Here is a 23,489-nt window from a genome sequence, read left to right as displayed (position 1 = left end):
AGTTGTCATTATTTTTTATGAGACGTTTTATAATCAATTCAAGCTGTCTTTATGGTCACAGTATCTTTGAAAGTAAAAATCAAGGATCCCTTCTTTGACTTAATACAGCCTTTTGATACCTGGAATATGATTGGTTGGTAATGGGATTAGAAAATGATGTATATCCTCAGCGTGTGTTTCAATTCAAATGGCCAGTTAAGGCAACCCTTGGAATATTACCAATTGTAATTAAAATTCCTGCAATCGCAAAGATCACTGATGCTTGATGTGATCACCATGTTTATGTTTTCATAGGTTTGGTCCAGTTGATATTGCAATGCTAGCACACACAGGACTGTAAAGATTTGATTTTATCAAGTTAGTGTATTGGTTCTTTTGCTAGTCAAATCAGAGAATGGACTTAGAAGATGCACTTCTAAGAATCATAAACGTAAGGTCGTATAAAATAAAACATTAAAGTTAATGTCATCTGTTGTCTTTATCTGGTTTTATTTTGCTGATTGGCATAGGTGAAAGTCAATATTTAGTCATTGTTCACTGTAAACTGGGAAGGAGATATATTAAATTGCTGACAGTGACATTGATGTAAAGGGATATATATGAGAAGAATAAATAAAGCAATATTGATCACTTGAACAGTTTCCAGGTCAAGGAACTCTCCAGCTTCATATTGGCTGTGTAATTCATATGATTGGCAACAAGGACAAAATCACAAAGAAAGTGTGTACGTGACTTGCAAGTGATGATCTCATCTAGTTCATCTGGTTCATCAGGTTTGCTTACTCTTATGTTGTCAATGTTACTTATTGTCATTCGCTAGCTAGAACTTAACCACGCAATCTGTGATTTACATGGGGCCCTACTAGTTCATGGTACAAGCATGGAGCTAGTTCCATGGTACAAGGTATTGGCATCGACAAAAGAGACTTCTTGGTGATGTGAATTTTAAGTTTAAATTTTCTCTATGATCAGTTTACAAGTAAATCCTTCCAGCCTAACTGAGTTAACGTTATTTGCAGATACCATAGTTGATTGATTGATTGATTAACTGTTTCACAAATTCTTTTTTCTTTCCAAAAACTCTTTCATTATCTTTTTTAAACTGACCGTGCTTGGCTAGAACTCCACAAGCCAGCCATTGTGCTGGTTGTAGGGGGCATTTCGCCAGCAAAAGCCGTAAAAAGTTCAGCTCAGATTGATGATTGGTGTGCCTTGTGTACAAAAAAGAATGGCCATTGACGTGCTCCAGGCTACAAAGGGCTGTCTTGGAAGACAATTAGCCGCATACCAAGAAATCAGCCACCATGATAAGTTCCACCACCTTATGTTGAATCCCCTGGCAATGTGGAGTTGCTATGTCTCAGATATGTGTGCAGATGGTATTACAACCAACAAAATAATTAGCTAAAGTGGCTTTGTTTATTTTGGCAACACTTAAGACAGTGGGATAGCCAATCCAAGCAATTAACACTGTAATTACTGTTGATTTGGTACTGCTATAAGTTTGAGCTTGTTTCTTCATTATTTAACTTATCTTGGAATATGTAAACTTCAAACAAACAATCTGATTCTTTTAACACCTCTTATCCAACAATCGACAATCTTTTGGGTGGGCATGTTTTGATTTATAACCTTTGACCCCCTGACTGCTGCGAGCCCAAGCTCTGTCCCAGTGGGCTTGATGTCTTTTAAGTGGGACAATTGACAACAATAGGGAGAGGTAATTTAAAAATGGACTAACACTCAAAGCAGTCACACTTACATCCAGTGTTGAAGTGTAAATTTACTGGATAAACCGAGACCTGAATAGAACTGTTGGGAGAGTTGTTATTTACCGGTCCAAAGTCAAGTTTGCTCACATGTGTATCACTTGAAATCTTCCATGGTGATTGCCAAAGAAACACAATCGCTGCCTTGTTCTTTTGCTTCAGGTTGGGGTTGTAAAGACGCAATCAAACAAAATTCTGCAAATAAAGTGTCCTAGAAAATCTCTTTCCTGTTGCTAGCAATTTTGCCCCATCGCTGTTACTCAGTCACAACACATGCTTTATTCAATTGTGGTTGGCTAAAGAATTTTTCCTCCAGCGTGTGACTGTCAGGTGACGGTCAAATCTGCCAAAATGAAACCAGATGGCTTTATCCTTGGGAAAATGTGCAGATAAAAAATGTGTGAATTGGTTGTTTTGTAAGGAAAGCTTGATCAGTGTGCTAAGCTGTGTGTAGTTTTCCTTTCCAGGTGCTATACTTTAGAAAACAATGGAGGACTTCTGCATAATAAGTGGGGCCTTTGTTTCTTGAATGTGTTTTGTGCCTCCTCCTCTTGTCATGGCGGTATTGACATGGAATTGGTTTCAATTGGATTAAGTTGTTCCAGGCTGGTGCATGGCACCATGCAAAAGCCACCATAAGTCCATGCACAGTCCCTCCATGTGGTCCATGTGAATGACAACATGTGTGTGAATATTTAAATGTGTAGTGAGAGCGAGTCGTACTTGTGGTCCACAGTCTCAAATTTTGGATATCATTTCCGTTTGACAGTAATAAATCAAGAAAGTTCTGATAAGCAGAAATCAGTTTGTGCTGTTGCAAAGGTGTTTATGTGAACACTCTGTAAACTAGTACCATGGAGCTACTGTACTCTTTCAGTAGCTCTATGCTAGTACATTCAGTCACTGAATTTATTTTTGGTTGGGAACTGAAATACTAGAACGTTTTTTGAACAAAGAGTTGGAAATTGATGTATCACATTTACATTTTTGGGAGAAAAATAGAAAACCTAGTTACTAAATCAACTAAAACTTTGTGAGGAATTTTGGACTCTGGTCTGTCAGAATTCTGTGCCGCTGAAAATGGTTCCTATGCGAGACCTGTATTTCCAACAGTCACGGCTTTTACATTTGCACAATCCAGATATTGATTATTGAACAGAGCTGTCATTATTTAGCCAGTGTTTTGCCATGTTATGTTGGTAGATGGATTAAACAAGACAATTTATCTTGGGTACAGGGATGTGTATAGGCAACATAACTATGAGATGGCTGGTCCCTATATCTAGTAACCAAAAGAAATTTACATGTGGTGATATTACATGTAAGTTTGAAGGTTTCTTTTCAAATGTACGTGGTCAACCAAATTCTGATAATCATAATTTGAACTCCTATGTAACCAGAGCAAATACATATAGTCTTTGTCCCATAGTCATGTTTTCACTAGCGTTTCTTGCCCTTGAGTCGCATTGCAACCCTTTGTCTTGTGATTGACATATGGCTATAATCAATTTCATATTTATCACAATATTGACGTGCTCGTCACTGTAACATATGTTCTTTTCATTCATAAGCCAGTGTTCATAGCCTGGATAATTGTGTGTTCCGCCAGGTCAGGTTATACTGTCTGTCATGGCTGATTTTGCCCTTATTCTGGTCTTCAAGATGGTTGCCATGATAACTCCAGTCCCCTTATTGAAATTTCTAGTACACAAAGAAATTGTATTGTTTGATATGGCATGTCATGTCTGTTGGCGTAATTGAGTCTTTCATCTGATAACATTGAAAAAAATCATGTAAATAATGGTTGCTTTCAATTTTAATCAATCATTTTCCTAGCACAGACAGCGGTCAGTCTCCGGGTCATATTGGTCAAATCAGTGAAGTACAACATGTCCTGTAAGGTGTACTTAAAATACCAGTACTTCAAAAATGTACATGATGATTTCCTCCACTGATTTGCCATGATAGAGATGTTGTATGTCAGCAGTGTATGTCACATTGACCTTCTTGTTAAACTTGATGTTTACTAAACCAAGCGGAAGTTACACAAAAGTTACTATTCAGCTTTTTGTACATTGATTTTGTCGAATAGATGATGTGTAAATCTTAGCGAAAATGTGCTAAAAACATGTCAGTAGAAAATAACATTTTGTACATTTATATGCATGTCGGGGCTGTTGTGTGAATGTGTCATAGAATCATCCACTAGAAACATGTGAAATCTGAACATATTTATTTTGTGAAGTATGTTGACTCTGGAAAAACAAATTGAAAGATACAGCAAATGCAGATGTATTTTCTACAATTTTTACAGTTTATTAGAAATGGACATTTTGATGACAATTGTTCACCTTTACACCTGATGCAGTATGATGATGCTAAGGCTATGCAGTCAGTCAGTCAGTCAGAATAACCAAATATAGATTACAAAATCCAGAATAAAATTGAGGTGGATTTCAGTAATCCTTCCTAAGCTGTCCAAGCTGGTGATGCTTGTTTGATGAAATCATAATGCCATCGCATTTAATTGCCACTACTATAACCCTAACACATTATACACATCTTCAGAGACCTATCGAGGTGTTGTCGTAGCAACCACCAAGTCACACAGTACACGATATTGTTTCTAACTTGAGGGTGGAGGTAGGGGGTTAGCCACAAAACAATGGAAAGCACTCAATCGATGGCATGGTAATTTGATAAACTTTGTACCTGCTTACCTGCCAACAGAAGTGTTTGACTACTGAATTGACTTCTCCTGCACACAAGACTAATAGTTGTACAGCAAGTAACTTGTCAGCAGGGCTCACTTATCAGGCTTGTTTGTGCCTTTGTCTCCGAGCAAAATATTCCTTGTTTGATATTCAAACAAACAGCAAAAATCTGCAATTTTGATTCTGTTGTTGTTCATGATTAAACTGAATTTGTTTTCACTGATGATGATAACTAAAATGCTACGTTAGAATTTACTTGCTTGTTAGTGTTATCGATATTAAGATTTCAAGGGTGTTTGCCATGCGGTGTGAGAGTGACGCAACATAATTAAGTAGACTTCAAATGGAATGTCACACACAAATCCCGTGATTATAGCCGTAAAGCACAAATCAAAATAACAAATTCTTGGTTTTTCAAGTCAATGGTGTCAAAAACCACACAAGATAAAACGCCAAAGTGTCAAATAATTACTCTGTGTATTAGCGCCATGGGTTGTTGTGTCAACACACTTGTTTGTGTAACTGTCCCACACACTCTCAACTCAAAGACAAAGGCTTCTCCCAGTTTGTCTGTTTATTTTTCAAGAGAAAACAAGAAAAGGGACAGGGATTGAGAAAGGTGGGAAGACAAAGCATTTACCCCTTTAGGTTCAATTAACACCAGATCAGAACGTTATCATTGACACAATGCCTGCATTCACATCGCAGTATTTGTGTTTTATTGTTGGGACCTGCTTAGTCCCAACTTGTTACAGACTTCCCTGAGAGTTCAACATTTATGTTTGGTGAGTTTGTTTGCCATGTATATAGCACTGCAAACCTTGGAGATTTTTTTCACCTCGGTGAGCAAACTAAGCAGGCTGCAGACACATTAAGCCGCTCTGTGTGTACATATACCCCAAAGCCAGACTCCAAGACATAGTTTCTTGGTTAGGCATTTCATCCCTGTCAGTAATTGATGGGGAGAAAAAATAAATATTTTTGTGATGTTCAGTGTCCTTGCAATAGACATTCAAACAAATGCGGAATAGTTATGACTGATTTACTTTTAAGATTCCAGCCATTTATGGACATTGCAATGCGGTGTTGCAGAGTGTAGTGGGTGGTACCTGCATTAGAAAAGTATGCAGGGCTGGTAACTTGCTGCAAGGAGAATTAGCTGAATTCACCTATGTCAAAACCCCCATGGAGTGTGGGCAGTGTATTGCTGTAGGGGGGACTTATAAAGTGTCAAATCTTACATAATTACATGTTAGCCTGTAATTTGTTGGTATTGAAACCCAGGTAGGCATTACTCGCTGTGAAATCCACACTTTCACATATATTTGTGTTGAAATAAAAAATAGTAAAACACGTCTGAGACAAAATTTCATCAGGAACATTCACTGCAGTCATTTAAAAAACAAACTGATGGGATTAAGACATTTGGAAATGAAAGTCAAGGAAGCTGGGCCCAGACTTTAATTGAAATCCCACAAGTGGAAAATAACCAGTGTACAGTCAGTATGTATCGTGGCCAAAGGTCAGAGCATACTGGCCTGAATTGTTGAAGCTCCCATAGACACCGCATATTTCATAGTCGCTAGAGGATTATCGCGCTGAATATTTAGTTTAATAATAGCTACGACACCATTTCCAAAGGGATTAAGCAAACAAAAGAGCTAGGTGTTGGTGGGAGATCAAAGTTGAGCAACTTTCAATGATCAGAAATGCATGTATGGTTGTGTTAGCTCCGTGTGAATCTCTGGTTTACAGTGAATGTGACTGCGGACAGCATTGCAGTTCAAAAGATGGGAGCAATCCAATTAGAAAACCACAACCTTCAAGGCATTGAGACCACCATATTTAGGGCCTCAAAGAGACCCATTCTTTTGTCTTAAAAAAGAGAGTCATTGACACTGGGCATTCAGTTCTGAAGTGGTGGGAAGTTAACGCTTGGAGTAGTGGGTTTGTTTATTACATCCAGTTCTAGGTATCAATGCTGGGACCCTGTGCTGTTTTGTGTTGAAGTGCTCCACCCATATTGTACCAACAAGAGGTCCAGTATGGCACGTTATCAAAACATGGCCAAGCACATCAAATTTTATTTGTGTTTGAAGCCAGTATAGTGTGCAGCGGAGAGACCATTGTTACTCTCCCCATGGTACTGTTGAGCAGAATGCACGAATTCCATCTGTTTTTGTTCGCCTCTAAGGTACCTCCTTTGGGTAGTGATTTACACTGCGTCAAGCGTTATATTGACACTACAGATTCTGATAGAATTTTGTGGTTGTTCAGAGTCCCATAGGTCGTTCACTTGAAACGCTGACATTTCTACGGAATAAAAACCTTCGAGAAGTGATCATAAAGGTGTAGAGTCAATGATGTAACTCAAAAACTCGGGCTGAGGAAGGGGCGAAAAGAATAGCGGAGCAGAATGGCCAGTTTACGGCGAGTGCCCTTGAGAAAGTTGCATTCAATATTGGAACATTGATCAAGAAGAATTCCAGCATTTGTAATTGACAAAGAAATGTGATGAAATGATCATTGTGTGTGCTTCCTGTGTTTATGATCACGTTTGACAGCCATTTCAAGTCGTCATGGTCATCCCAGTACTGGCATTGTAGAATTAGAGCTTTGCCAGCCAAAGAAAATTTAAATCAGTTTATTAGAAGAGACTGGCATGGAGAACCATTGACGAGAGAGTGTCTACGGTCATTTTGTCAAACCTGCATTTCTCACCCCATTTCTGGTCCTGTTAACCCTAACAAAATGGAATGACCTATTGTGATTACAATGAAGTTACATTATGCAAATATCTGTGACTTGCACTGGCGTTAGCTGGACTATGTAAATTGTTATAATTTTGCTTGTTATCAAGTTGATCATATCCACTCAAGGTTAGCAAAGATTGTTGTTCCAAATTGATTGACAAGGTCGGATGAGGTCACCCTAATTCTAGGGTTGTTGGGGGCAGACCAGGAATGAAACTTGAAATAGAATAATTGCAAGAGCGGTGTGCCTTTGCCAAACTTTTAATTAAGATTTCTGAACTCTCTTTTAGTTAGTGTAGAAAAATCTTGAAATTTCCCAGAGTAAACCTTAGATAATACTTGTAATGTGTCAAGTCTTTGTGAGTCGAAGAGAGGACAGGTGTCTCAAGCCACTGATGTGTCAAACTAGAGGGCACAATGTGTTGAACAAAGCCATCCTGTGTGTTTGTGTTGTAATGAGTGGTATTCTGATGTATTCCATGTGATGGCTAATATCTGTTTTAAAATATTCATATTTGCTAATTACCCACCAGGCTAAGTCAGCGATACGGCTATTACCCCCACAGTGAACTTGAATAGAGGTGATTTGTAATTGCACTGGTCTCATTTTGCATAATTTGGCTTTTCTGTAATTTCAGCAATTAGCTTGACTTCGTCCTGTGATTTCTGTTCAATTAATACTCTATCTCCTAAGTTGTAGTTATTTCTGTGATTTGTCTATGGAGCCTGGTAGAAAGAGGATTAAATTGTAGTAAAACAAGCCTGTTCCTTCATAATTTATCTTCAAGACCAGCATTTGAAAATTAAATGTCACAAACTTTTCCTCTTTTTGTTCAAATGACCTAAAAGATATGTTTTTCTCATCCACAAATCACTGCTTGTATTTGTTACTTTCTAGGACAGTTACTACATGTATTTCTGGTATTCTATCCCTATATAATGAAAAGGAGCGATTCATAATTTTTTTTCTCGTTATAACAAATTTTAGATGGATCAGTAATTTCACCTGTACCTTTCTCCTGCAAAATGATTGTATCTGTTACAGTACTGGTGAGTCGTCTGATTGTGCATGTTAGCATAATGTCCAAATTGCCTATAGCTTTTAACCTTCATGGGCAATATACAGAAGTGATAGTGTTTTCTGTTTTCCTGAGGCCTATCCAGATACCATAATAGTTACGGTTCAGAGCATTGAGGTACATGTGCTTAAAATGTGTTTTATGTGCGTCACCCAACTCCAAGTTTATGAATGTATGGCATCAGCAAGCTGTAGGTGACATGTATTCCAAAAATTATACAAAATTGAGTTATTTTGCTTTTCTTTTAATTAGAAAGGTATATGCTCTCTGTGATGTCACATTTCAAAGGGATATAAACCTACAGTGTTAGGACTATTGATGTGTAAAATGCATTTTTAATATGAAAATATTGTGCCACTTTACATTTTAATTTCAAACCAGAAGTTACTAAATTTCAGAAGGTATCGATACATATTCATATCACAAATCAGTGAAAAGAGCGGTTATTAAGCAGTCATTAGAAAAGTCTGCAGCACCTCCCGACCCCACTTATCCAATCAAGGAGGGGTGAATTTTGTATAGCGTAATCAGTAAACAGTGTCAAAAGCACTCCTCTGGAGTGATGCCGCTGACTCTGTGATGGCCATCATGAGTGTATACCAGCTGATGTTTGTCGCTATAGGCCACAGAACTCTTTCAAGTGTACAATCGCAATTGTTGTGGATTGGTGGTAGTTTTTCTTTCCACTAACATAAAGCCAATACATTGCTGTGTTGTGTAAATTATTGCCCCAAAAGGATTTGAAAAGTTTTTGATTTACTCTTTGGTAACCACCATTGTGCTGTATCCCAGGAAATGCAGCGTAAAACATAGAAATTGGTCCTATCCAGTCGAATCCCATTTAATCCCCATCCAACAATTATATTTCTATTGTCGAGATAAACTTTGACTGTAAAAAGACCAGTTGTATTGGTTATCAGAGCCGTTATTCATACAAAATCAACATTTTATCAGTCGGCGTACTTTTTCAAATCAATCTATTCAAAGGCACCGTTTGTCACTTCTGTTTGCTAGGAAATACAGGGATTAAGTCTCTCGGTACGGTTGGAAGTGCTGTTGTGGAGTCATTAACACACACAATGTCTTTACTGTGGCAGTTTGGACAACATTGTATCATTTCATTGTGCATACTGTAAAAGTGAAGGCTTTGAAGTTGTTGACGGAAAATGTGTGACACTTTTCGTTATTTCGAAATAAACATTTGTAAATATTTAAGTCGCTCATAAGCCAGGTCATAGCGTATGAGGATTTCCTTTGCTAGAGTAGCTGGGACGGCATACAAAGTAAAAAAAATCACAAAATTTGCTGCTTTTTCTGTTGCAGATGGTTTTAAGAAATGGGCTTTCAAATACGTCAGATTCCAATTGGTTATTATCTTGTGAGCACTAATTGCTACTTATCAACATTACATAACAATAGGAAGTCCCTTTAATACTCACTGGTAGTTTTGGCAAGGGGGTTAAGATTTGTGGGAATTCCAAAGTGTAAACATGTCACAACCAATCCCAGCCCAGTCTCGTAAATTCAGCCGCATTCAGATAAATTTCTGGAGAATTCACCAACAGAGCTAACCCTTCTCCACTGAGTTCCTGAATTCAATACTTGCGATTGCGTGGTTTCTGTGACCTTTCAACCTGTAGACACTTTTGGTTTTGGAGTCACATATTTTCCCATTGATATCATTGTTCATTTTTCACATCTTCCTCCTCTAATCCTTTCTTAATATAATCCACCACCCTAGGGCCAGGATTATCTGTCATAAGACCTTGGAATGCATTGTCATTTTTAAAATAATCCTCAACGCTGTTCTCAGTCCCATGTGGTTCTGCAGGACTTGTCACCTGTTCGCAATGCTGAATTTCACAAACTTGAGTGCTATTATTTGCAAAGTTAGTGCTGGAAAAGTATTGTGGCAGACAAAAAATGAATGAAAATTTGATAAATCCAGCCTTGGTATTGATAACATATGAAAAGAATTTGGGATGTTGTGCACAAAGGTCAGCAAAAGATATAATACAGTGTATTTCTGTACAATGCAATCAGGCTACCAAGTGTAGTGTGGCCAGTTTTCAGCAAAAACAACACGTAGCATCACATTTCTCTTCACAAAGCCCTAGCCTTGCTCCATTTCCAAAATACCACAGAAAGCTGCACACGGCACACCACAGATACCGTTGTATGGATTTCATAGTTACAAGCATAGGCTGCATTTCAAGCAGAAATTTTACCAATAGACAGCATGTCAAGTTATGCAGAAATATAGCACTCTGTTTGAAACCTGTTCAAGACATCCAATACCTGTACACTGAAGTCATTGCTGTGGTATTTTCAATATGGCCGCCTGTCCACTGTGTACATCCACTCATGTATGTCCATTCCATTGTCATCAGCAATTGTTCTTGCCTTCAAGGAATTTAAACTCCATCTTCCCCAAGCTTTAGTAAATGCTCATTGTTATCAACAGGATGGATGGATCTTTAACTTTTAAATGGGGTGAAAGGTTTCTTTTTTCATGTGAAATCATATCAAAATATATCTGGTAAATTGGTTACATTCTACTAATTCTACTAATTAATTAAAATACGAAAGAAAGTAAACATAATATTTTACCCATTAGGTCAGACTGCTTTGTAAACCTCAAGTTGTTCATGTGAAAATTGAACAGCACTCTATAAAACAAGATATCATCAATTTATGTGAACATGGTGGCTGTGATCAGAAAAAGTGAAGGCTCCATTGCATATGGTTTTCAGCACAAATTTATCTATTCCATTCTTGAGTTTTGAATGATACAAACCTTCATTTAAAATTATAATCACATTATGTCTACAATCACCATCCTATAAAACATTAACGAATAACAATAGTTTAGATCTTGATTTATCAAACTCTGTCATGTTCTTCTAAGTTAGAAAATCCACTGTAAAATTAAGCAAGACAGAAATATTTTTTGTCTCTGTTGTGAAATATAATTAAACCATATAGTACTACACGCAACAGTTTTTACTTCCAAAGAAAAACTGCTCCCTTGCTGTGAAAAATATTTCAATCAGTTGTGGTTTTAGAATCACCAATTATCTCAGTTGAGACATGCTCCGTACTGTTGGTCATTGGAATGTGTAGTTTGTGTCCTCCAATGCCATGCAACAAATTTAGCACATGTCTTTGATTAGATTTGACAGAGCAGTTCAATGACATATCTGTTACATGCAAGATCAGGAGGAATTAAATACTCATTTAGAATTTCCATCTGCAGACTTGTGTATTTTAGGCACTATTTTCAATTTTGGCAAAGTTGACATGCCTAAATCTAACATTTCTGTGCGAATCATTTGAGAAAGATGTTTGTCCGGAAAGGGAGGGGTATTATCCACCCATCTATCTTACAAAATTCTCAGCAGCATATACAACTGATCACTAAGAGATCCATTCTATCATGTATACAATGCACCTTACACAGGAAGATGTGAATCGAGGACACAGGTGGTATCATCAGTCTTTTAAGAAATCACAATAGACATCAAGTGGCAATGTGTGTGGTGCTCCACCAAAGTTTGTTTTGCAATTTGAAAAATAAGATGGTTCGGTCATCTCCTTTGTCTGTGCTGTATACAAGAACCTTCACTGCACATTTCCAAAATAGTTGTTGGGCAGTACGTGGGTTTTTTTGCAACTTTGAAAAAAAAACAGACAGTGAAACCACCCCTAACCTTCTCTGACACATCTCCAATTGTACGAGTATCCTTCCATTACCATTCTTTAGATGTCTCCAATTGTACAGCTGTGCTTGACACAAAGTAATATCCAGTGCTTCGGGCCAGTTGACATCAGTTGCCGCTTCATTGACCTTAGCTTGACCTTTCATCTGTTATCTTAGCTTCTCAGGAAAAATGATGTGTGTTTGTCACTGTTTTAAAGTTTGATCTCAGTGGAGAAAACTGTGGAAAAGTATGAATATTGTTGTTTCAATACATGTTTATTCTGCATAAGCTTTCAATTGAGTGGTTGTCCAGACTAAGACATCACACCTTAGAGGCGTTATTCCAAGACTATATAAGGGTAAAGGGTTTGTGTTTTCGATGAGAAAGCTTATGACCTCTGACCTTGTTATATTTCATTTTGCATTGAATAATTGTTTTCTCACAAAGTGCAGAAAAAAGCTTGAGTTGATAAAATTCCTAAAGGTTTCATGTTAGAAGAGCTTACATGAATTTCTGGTGTTCTATCATTTGATGTACAGGATTTAAGGAATGGAAGTGGGAAAGCATTAATGCACAGAGGAATGAAGAATAAGAAGTCACCTGGTTGGTAAAGAGTCTCTCAAAAGAGGTAAGACAGTCTTTCCAAAAATACATATATGCACAAATTTACATACATGCAGGTCAGTTCTGTCATGTAACAAGAGTTCCAATTGGTTGATTAGTAGTTGTCTTACAATCAGCTGACCAATCAGTGCATAGATTACAAGTGTCAATTTGTTTTATATTACAATATAATAAAAAGCAACAAGCCTAAATTTGAATTACAATTTACAGTAGGTCTGATACTGTCCAGACTCCTGTGTTGGATGTAATAAATTGTTTTGATAAATTTTTTCAACTTTGCAGACTTTGAGTTGGTTTCTTAGAGTTTCACATCCTTGAAATAATATTACAATTCATGCATAGAAGAGTATTCTGGCTTTGAATAAACTGCTTGTCATAAACCATTCAGCGTACACAGACTTTATGCACTATTACATGTAATGTAATAGTATTTTTGTAAAGGTATGTCATTGGTCAGTCAGGAAAGCCTTATAGCTAGATAGATATGCAGACTTTTAAGTGTCCAAAATAGATGCTCTAAAATGCTGCACATTCATGTCATACTACTGCCTATACATTTCAGCTTCATGGCAGAATTAACCCCTACCAGCAGATATTGGGTTTCTGAAATAAAGAAAACGAAAACATTCTCACTTTCCTTTGTAAATATTATAATTAGCATCTCGGTCCACTGAGATGGGTTACACAGTGTTTGAATGTGTGATGCAGCATTTTCTGTTCAAACCGTTCTGTATGAATTGAGAATGCTGATGAAATATTCATGTTGTCTGGGCATCGAAACAATGAGAGCCCCCACAGGTAAATATTGATTAGCGTGTTCAAATCGCCATTTCTGCGTTTGTTGCAAACTAGCCGCCATGGCAAGACCATTGACCTGGTTTTTCTACTGCAAGAGAACTTTGAATTTTTTCGGTGTCGAGTTTTGAAGTAATACAGCTGCTTGGTTCTAGATATGTAGTCATAAGGCATGATAGTGATTTGTGTTCTGTGGAGATGTGTGTCGTCACATTGGAGAAATAAACTCTCACAACAGCTGAAGTTTCTGCTCAAGCACAAATTATTAATGTGATCACCCATGTTAGTGCTGTGGGGTCTTCAATACTTACATGTAGTCATACCGAGGAAATACATTTCCATCCCTGAGCTGACAGTGCTGTGTTTTGACAGTGACATGCTGATTTACAACATCTGCCTTGTGCTAAAATTGACATTCAGCTGTGGAGGAAACGACATCAGGATGTGTTGTGTTGTATCTAGGCACTTGAAGTTACAATTGTGACCACTTTTATGTAGGAAGAATGTCTGGTTTCATTCCATTGGTTTGAATCAGTGGTTACCAGGGCAGCAGACGAGTGTAGCATGATAGACTGACATTGGACCTCACAGCGTGTGTTTGAGAAACATACCTCTGAAGCTTAATGGGTTGAAAAATCTTGAATTTTGTGAGTTTAAGTGAGTGTCATCTAAGGAAATTAGGCTGTTGGTGCTCTGTCTATGTACTGAATGGTATCCAAGGTTATCAATGATATTGTTGTCAAGCGTTTTTGTGCTCTAGGTGTCGACAATGTGACAATACTTGCTTATGTCTTTCCTGTAAGTCAGTGAAAAATGTCTGAAAAACGAAGGAAAAATCACACAAAATACCTGTTCAAATTAACTGAAATTGTCTACATTTTAGGTTCTTTTGAACAGTGTTTGAAACATTTTGGAGAAAAATGTTTCTTTGGCCTTTAAATTTTGTTGGTACTTTTTTATGATACTGTAAATTACAGGCTTTTTTTATAGACAATATAAATGGGAAAGATTCCACACAAATACCGAAAGTATGACACTGACAAAAATGAAACAAGATGTTTATATTAAAGACTGTTACCCCTGTATACAAATGGAGAGGTCATTCAATGTTGACACTGAAAGTGGAACTCTCACACACCTTGTTAAGAAGTGGCTGATTGGCCAAGCCACTTACAAGGTATACCTTCTTGTAGATTTCAGCAGCCAATCATTTCGGCAGTTTCTTATTCTATGGAAAACTTTGTGTTCTTGCCTTGATAAAAATGACAACCTACACCACAGGAATTAACACTTGGCTTGGAATCACATTCAGGACATTGGAGTCACTGCAATCCATGTTATCATCGCCGGTAATAGCAACACGTTGCACATACCACAGTCCATGGCGCCTGTGTCGAGTCACACTGTCTGTCACAAGCATATTTTATCAAATTTGGAATCGAAATAGACCAGTTTTATGGCATGCTCACTTTTTGAGTGTTTGCATCGGGCCCATTAATGTCAGACCAGCTCAGCTGTTTTTTGAATTGAGTAGAAATTAATGAAATCTTGGGTGAGGCTTTGTACCATTGTGCAATATTTTGGTCAGTTTTTGATCGTATCTTATCAAGAATGAAATCACATTGAATTCTTAAAGTGGTTCCACTTCATGCGAGTTTGTTGACCAAATTAAATTTCATTCAAGCTAGATGAGAATCATAGAACATAATGTCTGATCCGATCCGATCATTTAGAGACCAATTAACATTATTAATGTGCTGCACATAACATTGCTAATTTGTCTTCACAACACAGTTTTCATGGAGTCATAGGCTTGTGATTACTACTAGGGTACTCATATCATTTGTAATATTCAGCCACACTGTTTCAAATCAAATCTAGAGTTAACTGTCTTATTGTCTTCTTTTTTGTTGTGCTTTTGTTGCCATGACAGCAACAAAGAATGAACAAACGACAGCAGCTCCATGTCTGATTCTGATCAGATTGCATTAAGTGGTATCAATGTTGTTATATCACAAATAGGTAGATTCCAAATCAGGATTTGATTCGAAATGTTTAAGTTTGGCATAACATTATACATAATCCAACAACTTGGATGAAACTAAAATGATATTCAATATCTTCAAATAGCAAATAATCAATAGGATTTTACACAGGTGCGGCATCAAATTTTTCCGTTGTTCAAGTCTTTCTCAGTGTTCACATACACCTGTACTCAAAGCAGCTGTCTTGCAGGGGATTGCTGTCCGGTGGAAAAAGCTGTTATGTAAAATTCTCAAGTCCATCCCTGATTAGAAACCGAACACAATGGTGATAAAATCTTTGCACTTTGACCCAATATTTACGAGAGCTAGATATGGATTATCGATTTCATCATTTTGAAAGATACGAAACAATTAGGGAACGGTCTTTATATTCACAGCCTTGTACAAAACATGCTGTAAAGTGAAGGAACAATTAGGGAACGGTCTTTATATTCACAGCCTTGTACAAAACATGCTGTAAAGTGAAGGAAGCAAGCCAAGGGTTTATAGTATTTTGTGAAGTACGTGACGGTACAAAGTTTTTTATAGCAAGAGATGACGTCACTGAGGTTTCATTAGCTGAATGTTACATGGTGATTTTGGCAATAAAGTTGTTAGCGCACACTCCAAGCAATAATCCCACACTGAGACGCTGGATGCAAAAAGTTGAGTCTGGCAGTTAATTGAAATGATGGATATTGTCTACGCATTTGTGTCTACCATCAGACTCTTTTGGGTTAAGTACTCATAGGGAAAAACACTGTGAAGACACTGTGATTAAAACAGGAAAAAGTGACATGTAAAATGTGTAATGAATATCAAACTGTTTTCGCCACTGCTATTTTTGCAGAAAAATATTCAGATGAATTTGAAAATGAAGAAATGGTTATAAACATGCTCAGCCCATTCCAAAATATCACATCTTGCAATATGCCTTGCTAAGCTACATTGATGCTTTACTGACTAAAGAAATTCTCTTTGGCACAAGAATATAAATACCGGTACATCCACTAGTATCGGGCTGACGCAAGTAGAGTTCCAGAAATTCCTGAATTGACTCAATGAGTTCAGACATGTCATAATTTGGAGGGGGACATTTGTATCTTAGAAGACAAAAAATGTTCATCCCTGATTGTGTGACCACCCCTTCACATGACTACATGTCACATTCTGATAGTTTCAATACAGTTTGTTGAAATATCATCACAACTGGCAGTGTTTGCATGCATAGTGAATAAAGAATGTGACATGCATTTCATAATAACTGCATACCTTTATTGATTTGTGGGCGTTGAAAGAAGTGACCTGTAATCTGTTGAAAAAATATTAAAATGTTCAAGCTGCCTCTGTTCTTAGATTTTACATGGCTGCTTCTGACTACAAGTGACATTTTGAAATATGATGTTTCCAGTTTCATCATTTCAATGATAGGAATGCACTCAAGCAATAATAGCTCACCCTTTAATACTATTCTTCAAGCAGTATATATTTACATGTAAATATATATATGCAGTCATGTATCCTGGTGCGAAATTAAATACCTCTGTGTCGGCCATGAGCTTTCTTCAACATTTTTCTATCGATCAAGTGGAAGTAGAAATAGTTAGATAGGTTTATTTGTCAGTCAAAACAGAAGAACAAAATGTCGGGATGATTGAAAACTTTACTCCTGCAGTAACATGGCCAGTTCTGTTGGTTGAAATCAACATTTTAAGTTTTTCATAAGAAGGGAAAACAGTGTGTAAAGATTAGTAAAACAGGTGTCTGCCCAGTAGAGATTGCATCTCATCAATCAGCATTATCTATAAAAATGAATTTAACTTTTTAGTCTGCCAATATACATCAAATACAATCACAGGTACATGAATATGCACCATTTGTAGGGAGTCATTATCATCTGATTTGCATAATGAAACAATGTTCATTAATACACTTTGCATAAGTGAAAGCAATCGTGGGTCAACATAATTTACAACGCTGTTGTTGTGTAATTGATTTGGCTGAGGGAAGAAATCTAGATGGACTGATGGCTGCTATTCATTGTACAATAGCTGACTTTATGTTGCTCTGTGTTGTACTCACCATTCGATGTCTGTGATAGACATTCATGTAGGGAAAAAAGTAAAAAACGTGTCATTTCCATCTTCATCATGGATGGTGCCTTCATCATGGATATAAAAGATGCCAATCCCTGCAATGAGTAAATCTAAATAGCAAATTTTGTTATAGTTGAAACTTGTCATTCAACAGAAAATGTTTTATTCATACTGATGTACCTATATCTGGTTTTGAAAGTTGAAAGGGATATTAAAATGCACTTCTTTGAAAAGTTTGTCAAACTAACTCTAAGAATTGCAACTGATTGTAAACCAATAGGCCGAATACCAATTTCAAATGGCTTCCAGGTGTTTATACTTCCAGTTGTTTTTCCTAATGGGTTAAACTCTGAAAATCTCTTTGCTATCATTGTGTAGTCTTGCTAACCAGTCTATCAATATTTTGATCACCAAAGATTGACCCCCGGGGCAATGCCTGGGGAGTGTGTCCTGGCAACTAAAAATCAACTCTAAGATTCAGTAGAAAGATTTTCTGCGTCAGAACTCGTCAGTCAATAGATTTTAACACGATCAGGGCCTTGGACATTCTTCTGACGACCTCGCTCGGTACTGTGTACGAACACTGGGCTGTGTGAGACATAACATCTACGCAGTGGGGTGGCCATTGGCTGATAACCTTGCAGAGGTCAAAGGTCGCCCGTCTCTCCACATATTTCAACAAGTGCTCTGATGTGATGACAAATAACGTAATGTGGATTTAATGGAAGGGCAGACCCAGCTTAGCGGAGACCATTTACAATTGTGACTTGTCAGAGATAATATGTGCCCGGTATTTGCAGATGTCCAAATCTGAATTTTTTTGTTGCAAAATAAATTCCACTTCACTGGGTCAGGATCATGGAAATCATACACACTCACAACAGAGTTTGACCAGTGAGATTCCAATAGTGAACTCAGTGAATTTAACCATTCAAATCACATACATGTGAGCGGGGGAGTTCAGCAGCCAAGTTATAAAAGAAATCGAGATTTAATTAAACTTTTACATTCCTTACGATGAAAATGAGAAAATAACAGAATGTACTATAAACAGGTGTTAAATAAAGTCAGTTGAGCAGTTTATGTATTCAAACATGCAATGGATTCAGGCAGTCCTTCATTTTGCATTGAGCAATTTTCCAACCAACTGTATAAACAGTTTTTAGGCACAGCAAGACAGACATAAATTAGGTGTTCCTTCTTCCATTCTGAATGCAAAACGCTCCCAAGTGCATTTCTAGATGCTCAAAATTTTGCAGTTTCGAGCAACGTGATTTGAGTAGGATCTGAACTACAAACTGCCTGTGTGAGATGTTGATGAAAGTACTTCAAACAGTTTTGGGAAACATTAAAAAATATTTTTATGAGAAATCTCAAGTTCGGATATTTAGTTTTAGGAGCGTGAACAATTCTTGCATTGAAAAAATCTGCTTCAATATTTTATAAATCTTTTATTTTATAAAACAGCTTATCAGTTAATTTGTCTTTCTGTCGAATTCCCAGGCAGAAAAAAATCAAAAGAACCTTCATGTGAAGACTACCAATTTATAACTTGCATTCATTTATTATTATCAATTATTATATTCGACATATGTTTTATTCCTCAACAAAAGCTACAGTTACTGTTCAATGTTATGGAATTTTTGTGAAAAGACAAAATATTATTGTTTTGATCCGTTACTGATCAAACTTTACACGCATGATGAATGGTATTTGATAACCCTTTGACAGTTTAATAATAGAATTATTTCAAAAAAGTACAACCATACAACGCTTGTTGTGGTCTAATTTGGCTTCAATTGTCAATTCAGATTATTATTACTATAGAGAAAAATATATAACTTTGGATTATCTCTAAGTTTTCACCAAAACTTTCACTAAAATTCTAGTTATAAACATAGATTTACATGCAAACTACTTCTCTTTATTAATATGTAGCTGCGACAAGCAAAGTCAGAAATGACTGTGCCCCACTTTTAAATTTGAATTTCTTGTCATGGGCTACGTTGAAATGACAAGCGCGGTCTAATATTCTTTCTCCATGTGAGTTATAATTCACCTCTGATTGAAGTTGATCGAAAATAAGAAATATTTTGTGAATGTGCAGTTTAAACTGTCTCACAAATTTCCTTTGATTTGATAAATAGTCCATTGTGTGCCCACCTGTTCTCAGAATGGTAACCATAATTTTTTAATCATCAAAATAAGTCAATATTGTAAATAGATCGTACTTGTAATATTATGTTTTTGGCAGGAAACAGGTGTTTAACAAAATTCAATTTTTGCCATAGAGGATTTCCAATGAAACGTGTAATTTAATGCATTACAATGTTGTAGTACATTGTCAGACAAAGTGGTGCAGCAAATTTCTTTTTTCACAATTTCTAATACATACAGCCCTTTCACATGGTAATTACAATAGAAAAACAGAAAATAATAGAAAAAACAGATTTGCCAAAATACCTGTTTATCCTGTCATGTATCAGCACGTAAGCTTTGCCATGCCCCATTTTTAGGCTATGCATTGATAGGCATGGTAGAGCATGCTGAAGGTCCCTTTGCAAAAGAGTCTGATTAAATAAGATCAAACTTCAAAATATATCGTCATGGTATTGCTGAGTAAGGAGTAAGTGAGCACTTTATGGGATACCATAAAACCATGCACTTCAGTGGTCCAGTACATGTAGCCTGCACCCTATCCCTGCATAGTATTATTTGTAAGACACATAGCCACAACAGTGCGACAAGTTCAAGAACCAATTTAAGTAATTAGTCCCATCACTCAGCAGTCTACAAATCAGCCCCCTGTAGAAGCTTGGAAGTTGCCTTTCAGTGGCCTTGAACTTATTTCAAAGTCGTACACTCAGCTCACTCTTGACTCTCCACCTTTTGTTTACAGAACAAAGCCGACATACATTAGCAAAGTGTATCAGATCTACTTGGTGTGTGACTCAGCTGTTACTGCATTGACTGAAATTCCAGTTTAGTGTATTGTTCTATCTAACTACGGGTTTTGTCCAAAGGTTGTTTTGTCCAAATATTGTTGTCTTTTAAAATCTGGTGGGCACGTTTTCATGTTGACAGTACCTGCTATCAAGTCAATGCAAGAAAAGAAAATGTTACTTTCTTAGCTTCAGGAGTTAGCTTTCTTATTGCAATAATCCAGTTTCTTGATAATCTTAACGTTTACAAATTGTGTCTTCTCTCACTGAAGAGGAATGTTTATTTCTTGTCCATACTTGTTTGAAGGGTTTGAATTCACGTCTTAAAGAGGTCAACTAGGTCTTGTTGAGCAATTAGTACTTTCTGCAAAGCAATTACAGGCCATTTTAGAGATAGAGTTCTACAAAGTACCGTACTGGTAGGCTACTTGAATATTCCATTGAGACACCAAAGTCTGTTTATGCATACAATACCATTGACAGCTTCCACGGCTGTTCAGGAAGCTGAATTGTCATCCGTGTTCTTCAGTTGTAAACATTTGGTAAAAATAGACTCAGCTTTGTCAGCATTGATGCTGTGGTTACTATTGATAAAACGTACCGTTTTGGTATGCCGTATATAGAAGTTAGGAAATCTATGTCCACTTTGGTGGTTGCCCGATGAGTAGATCAATATGACTCCAGCTTCCATGTATTCTGGTTTGCCAATTCTACATGCTCTCTGTACTAGACAGGTATGCATACACTCTGCTTGACCAGTGTAATGGCAGAAGTTGATGGTCAAAGCAGAATATTTAGTGGGTTCTATCTCAGGCCACTAGATTTGTACATCCCTGTGTCTGTATCAAAAATTGTTTTAGGAAAAAGATAGCAGTGTGATGATGCACGCACGTATCAGTAGTACCATAGTAGAACTGGTGAAGGCCTATTTGCAAATTTTATTTTATCTGTCTTTTGGTTTTGTGTGATGTTTTATGACCCTTTTTTCAGTGCACACAGGAATACACTGCAGATAAAAGGTGATGGCTTGATACAAGCGTTGGCTGAATTCTGACCCCTGCCTTCCGGAAGAAGTGTTTGCCAAGCAGAAATGTGCAAACACTCTCTGAAGAGTTGATCCATCCATGAAAGGGTGGGTGACATCTCACATGCTGAAATTGGATTTTGATTGGATCAAGTGGCTCTCCTTTGCAGCGAGTGTCATTGTTGTTGTCAAGGCCGGGATCCAGATGGGATTAGTCGCAAAACAACAGATGATAATAATTCACAGATCAAGTTGGTGCGACTCTCTCAACACTTGCCATGGTTACTTTTGTACTGGGGAGAGGGACAGGCTTGGTGTTCCTAAAGTGGGCTTTTAGATTCCCTCAAACAGTAGACTTGGTAAAACTCATTTTGAGTGACATTTTCTAAACGACGGTATTGTTCATCCTGTGGTATATCCACTCAGCTAACATGCATGTCACTGACCCAGTTAAAATCACTGTGACCCAGAGACTGAACATTCCTTGTTGTATACTCTATACAAACAAACGAGAAAAGTAGCATTTTTACAGGATGACATGGTGTAACATTTAGTAATCCCTATGCTGTTAGAGTAAGTGTACAGACTCCCACCGCCTGATGTACTGAGTTTTCTGATATAAAAATCAGCAAAATAAAGTCAACCTTGCTACAGTTCCAATTGGCAGCATAACATACACTAAGCAGACATGTTCACCTTACAAGGTCTTTAATCCCAGGACAGATTTCGTTCAACCCATCCGATAGAAAGTTTTTGGAGCACTTTAAGTGTAATCTACTTGCCTGGGGCTTGGTTTTCAATGTTTGTTAAAGTATGGTTCAGTGGATTTACCAGAAGAATTTTACGCTCAGTTGTAGCTGTGTATATGTGGCTTGATATCGAAAAATATTCAGAATTGTACACGTCTAACATAAGTGTTATGGTTAGACTTGCAACACAGTATTTATCAATTCTGACGTTGGAGTGAACGTTTCAGTGCTCAACAACTTTTAATCTTATATTAAAGCCTGGCAATGTCAGACAAGTTTCTTGGTCTCCAGTTATCTCTGATTTTGGTGTCATCAAGTGAGCTTAATTAGATTCAGTGATAACTGCATGTTGGTTTTACTGTGTGAATTAAATCACAGGATTTGTCCCATATCCTGGGACAACCCAATTAGTGTTTTGTCAACAATGGTCTGTAGAACCCAACATCTTTGCAAGTCCAATTAATGGCTGCGAAAACACTAGACACACCGTTGAGTGTTTTAAGTCGTTTAATCTCATTGTCTGGTGGACTTTCTGCAGAGAAGGGCCCGCAACACACACCTTGGCATAGCTCAATTCTGTACATTGTATAAAGGGCACATAATGTACGTTTTTCTGCTGTATTTTAGAAGCAATTCAATTGTTTCGGCAGTTCAATTTTGGACTGACAGTCTGCTTTTTGAATCACAATGCATGTGCGTGGGCATTATCTTCTATGTTGTGACTGAAAGAGTTACCTATGGATCATGGAGACTTGTCTATAGTATTTCACAAGAATGGCCATTTTAACCTTTTCACTGCCATGGTTTAGTTTAACCCTGTACTTTCTATGGTGCAGTTGGACCATTCTACTTGCAACTTTAGGGGAGGAAGGGATAATAAAGGTACCAAACAATGCAAACACACAATAAAATATGTACAGTAATTGTTTTTTACACCGTTAAATACAGTATTTGTCATTTGAGTAATTTTTCCGTCTTTCTATTTTTTTGCAGTCTCTAGCAACATCAGATGGCGGTAAGTGAAATTGATCATTTTTAGCCAGTCCTGTCAGATCAACAACATCATTATCAAGCTGCTTCTTAAAGGAAAACATGTCCGGACAGATTCCAGGATGAGGCAAAATACCCTTTGTCCGTTCAGAAAAGGTTTCTGTATCACCAAGCCAGTGAACACAATACAGAATCACCAAAGCTCTTCTGAAATGGAACATGTCTCGAG

General features: G+C 37.2%; 1 protein-coding gene across 6 annotated transcripts in view; it reads left to right on the top strand.

Moving 5' to 3' along the window:
- Positions 1–23,489, top strand: part of LOC139120144 (regulator of G-protein signaling 12-like) — a 435,920-nt gene that overhangs the window by 5,122 nt on the left and 407,309 nt on the right. For 4 of the 6 annotated variants that reach the window (XM_070684301.1, XM_070684300.1, XM_070684302.1 and 1 more), the window contains exon 1: positions 23,262–23,285. Coding sequence is in view for 2 of the 6 variants with exons in the window: in XM_070684297.1 (XP_070540398.1) it covers positions 12,556–12,627 (72 nt within the window). In the remaining 4 variants the exon portion in view is untranslated. Of the gene's footprint in view, positions 1–12,555; positions 12,645–23,261; positions 23,286–23,489 lie in introns of those variants that run through there. The other 2 variants (XM_070684297.1, XM_070684298.1) reach the window with 1 other exon arrangement.

This window comes from Ptychodera flava, chromosome 20 (genome assembly GCF_041260155.1).
Source record: "Ptychodera flava strain L36383 chromosome 20, AS_Pfla_20210202, whole genome shotgun sequence".
Lineage (NCBI taxonomy): Eukaryota > Metazoa > Hemichordata > Enteropneusta > Ptychoderidae > Ptychodera > Ptychodera flava.
The sequence above is the reverse complement of the archived record's forward strand: the minus strand, read 5'-3'. Positions and strand labels throughout refer to the sequence as shown.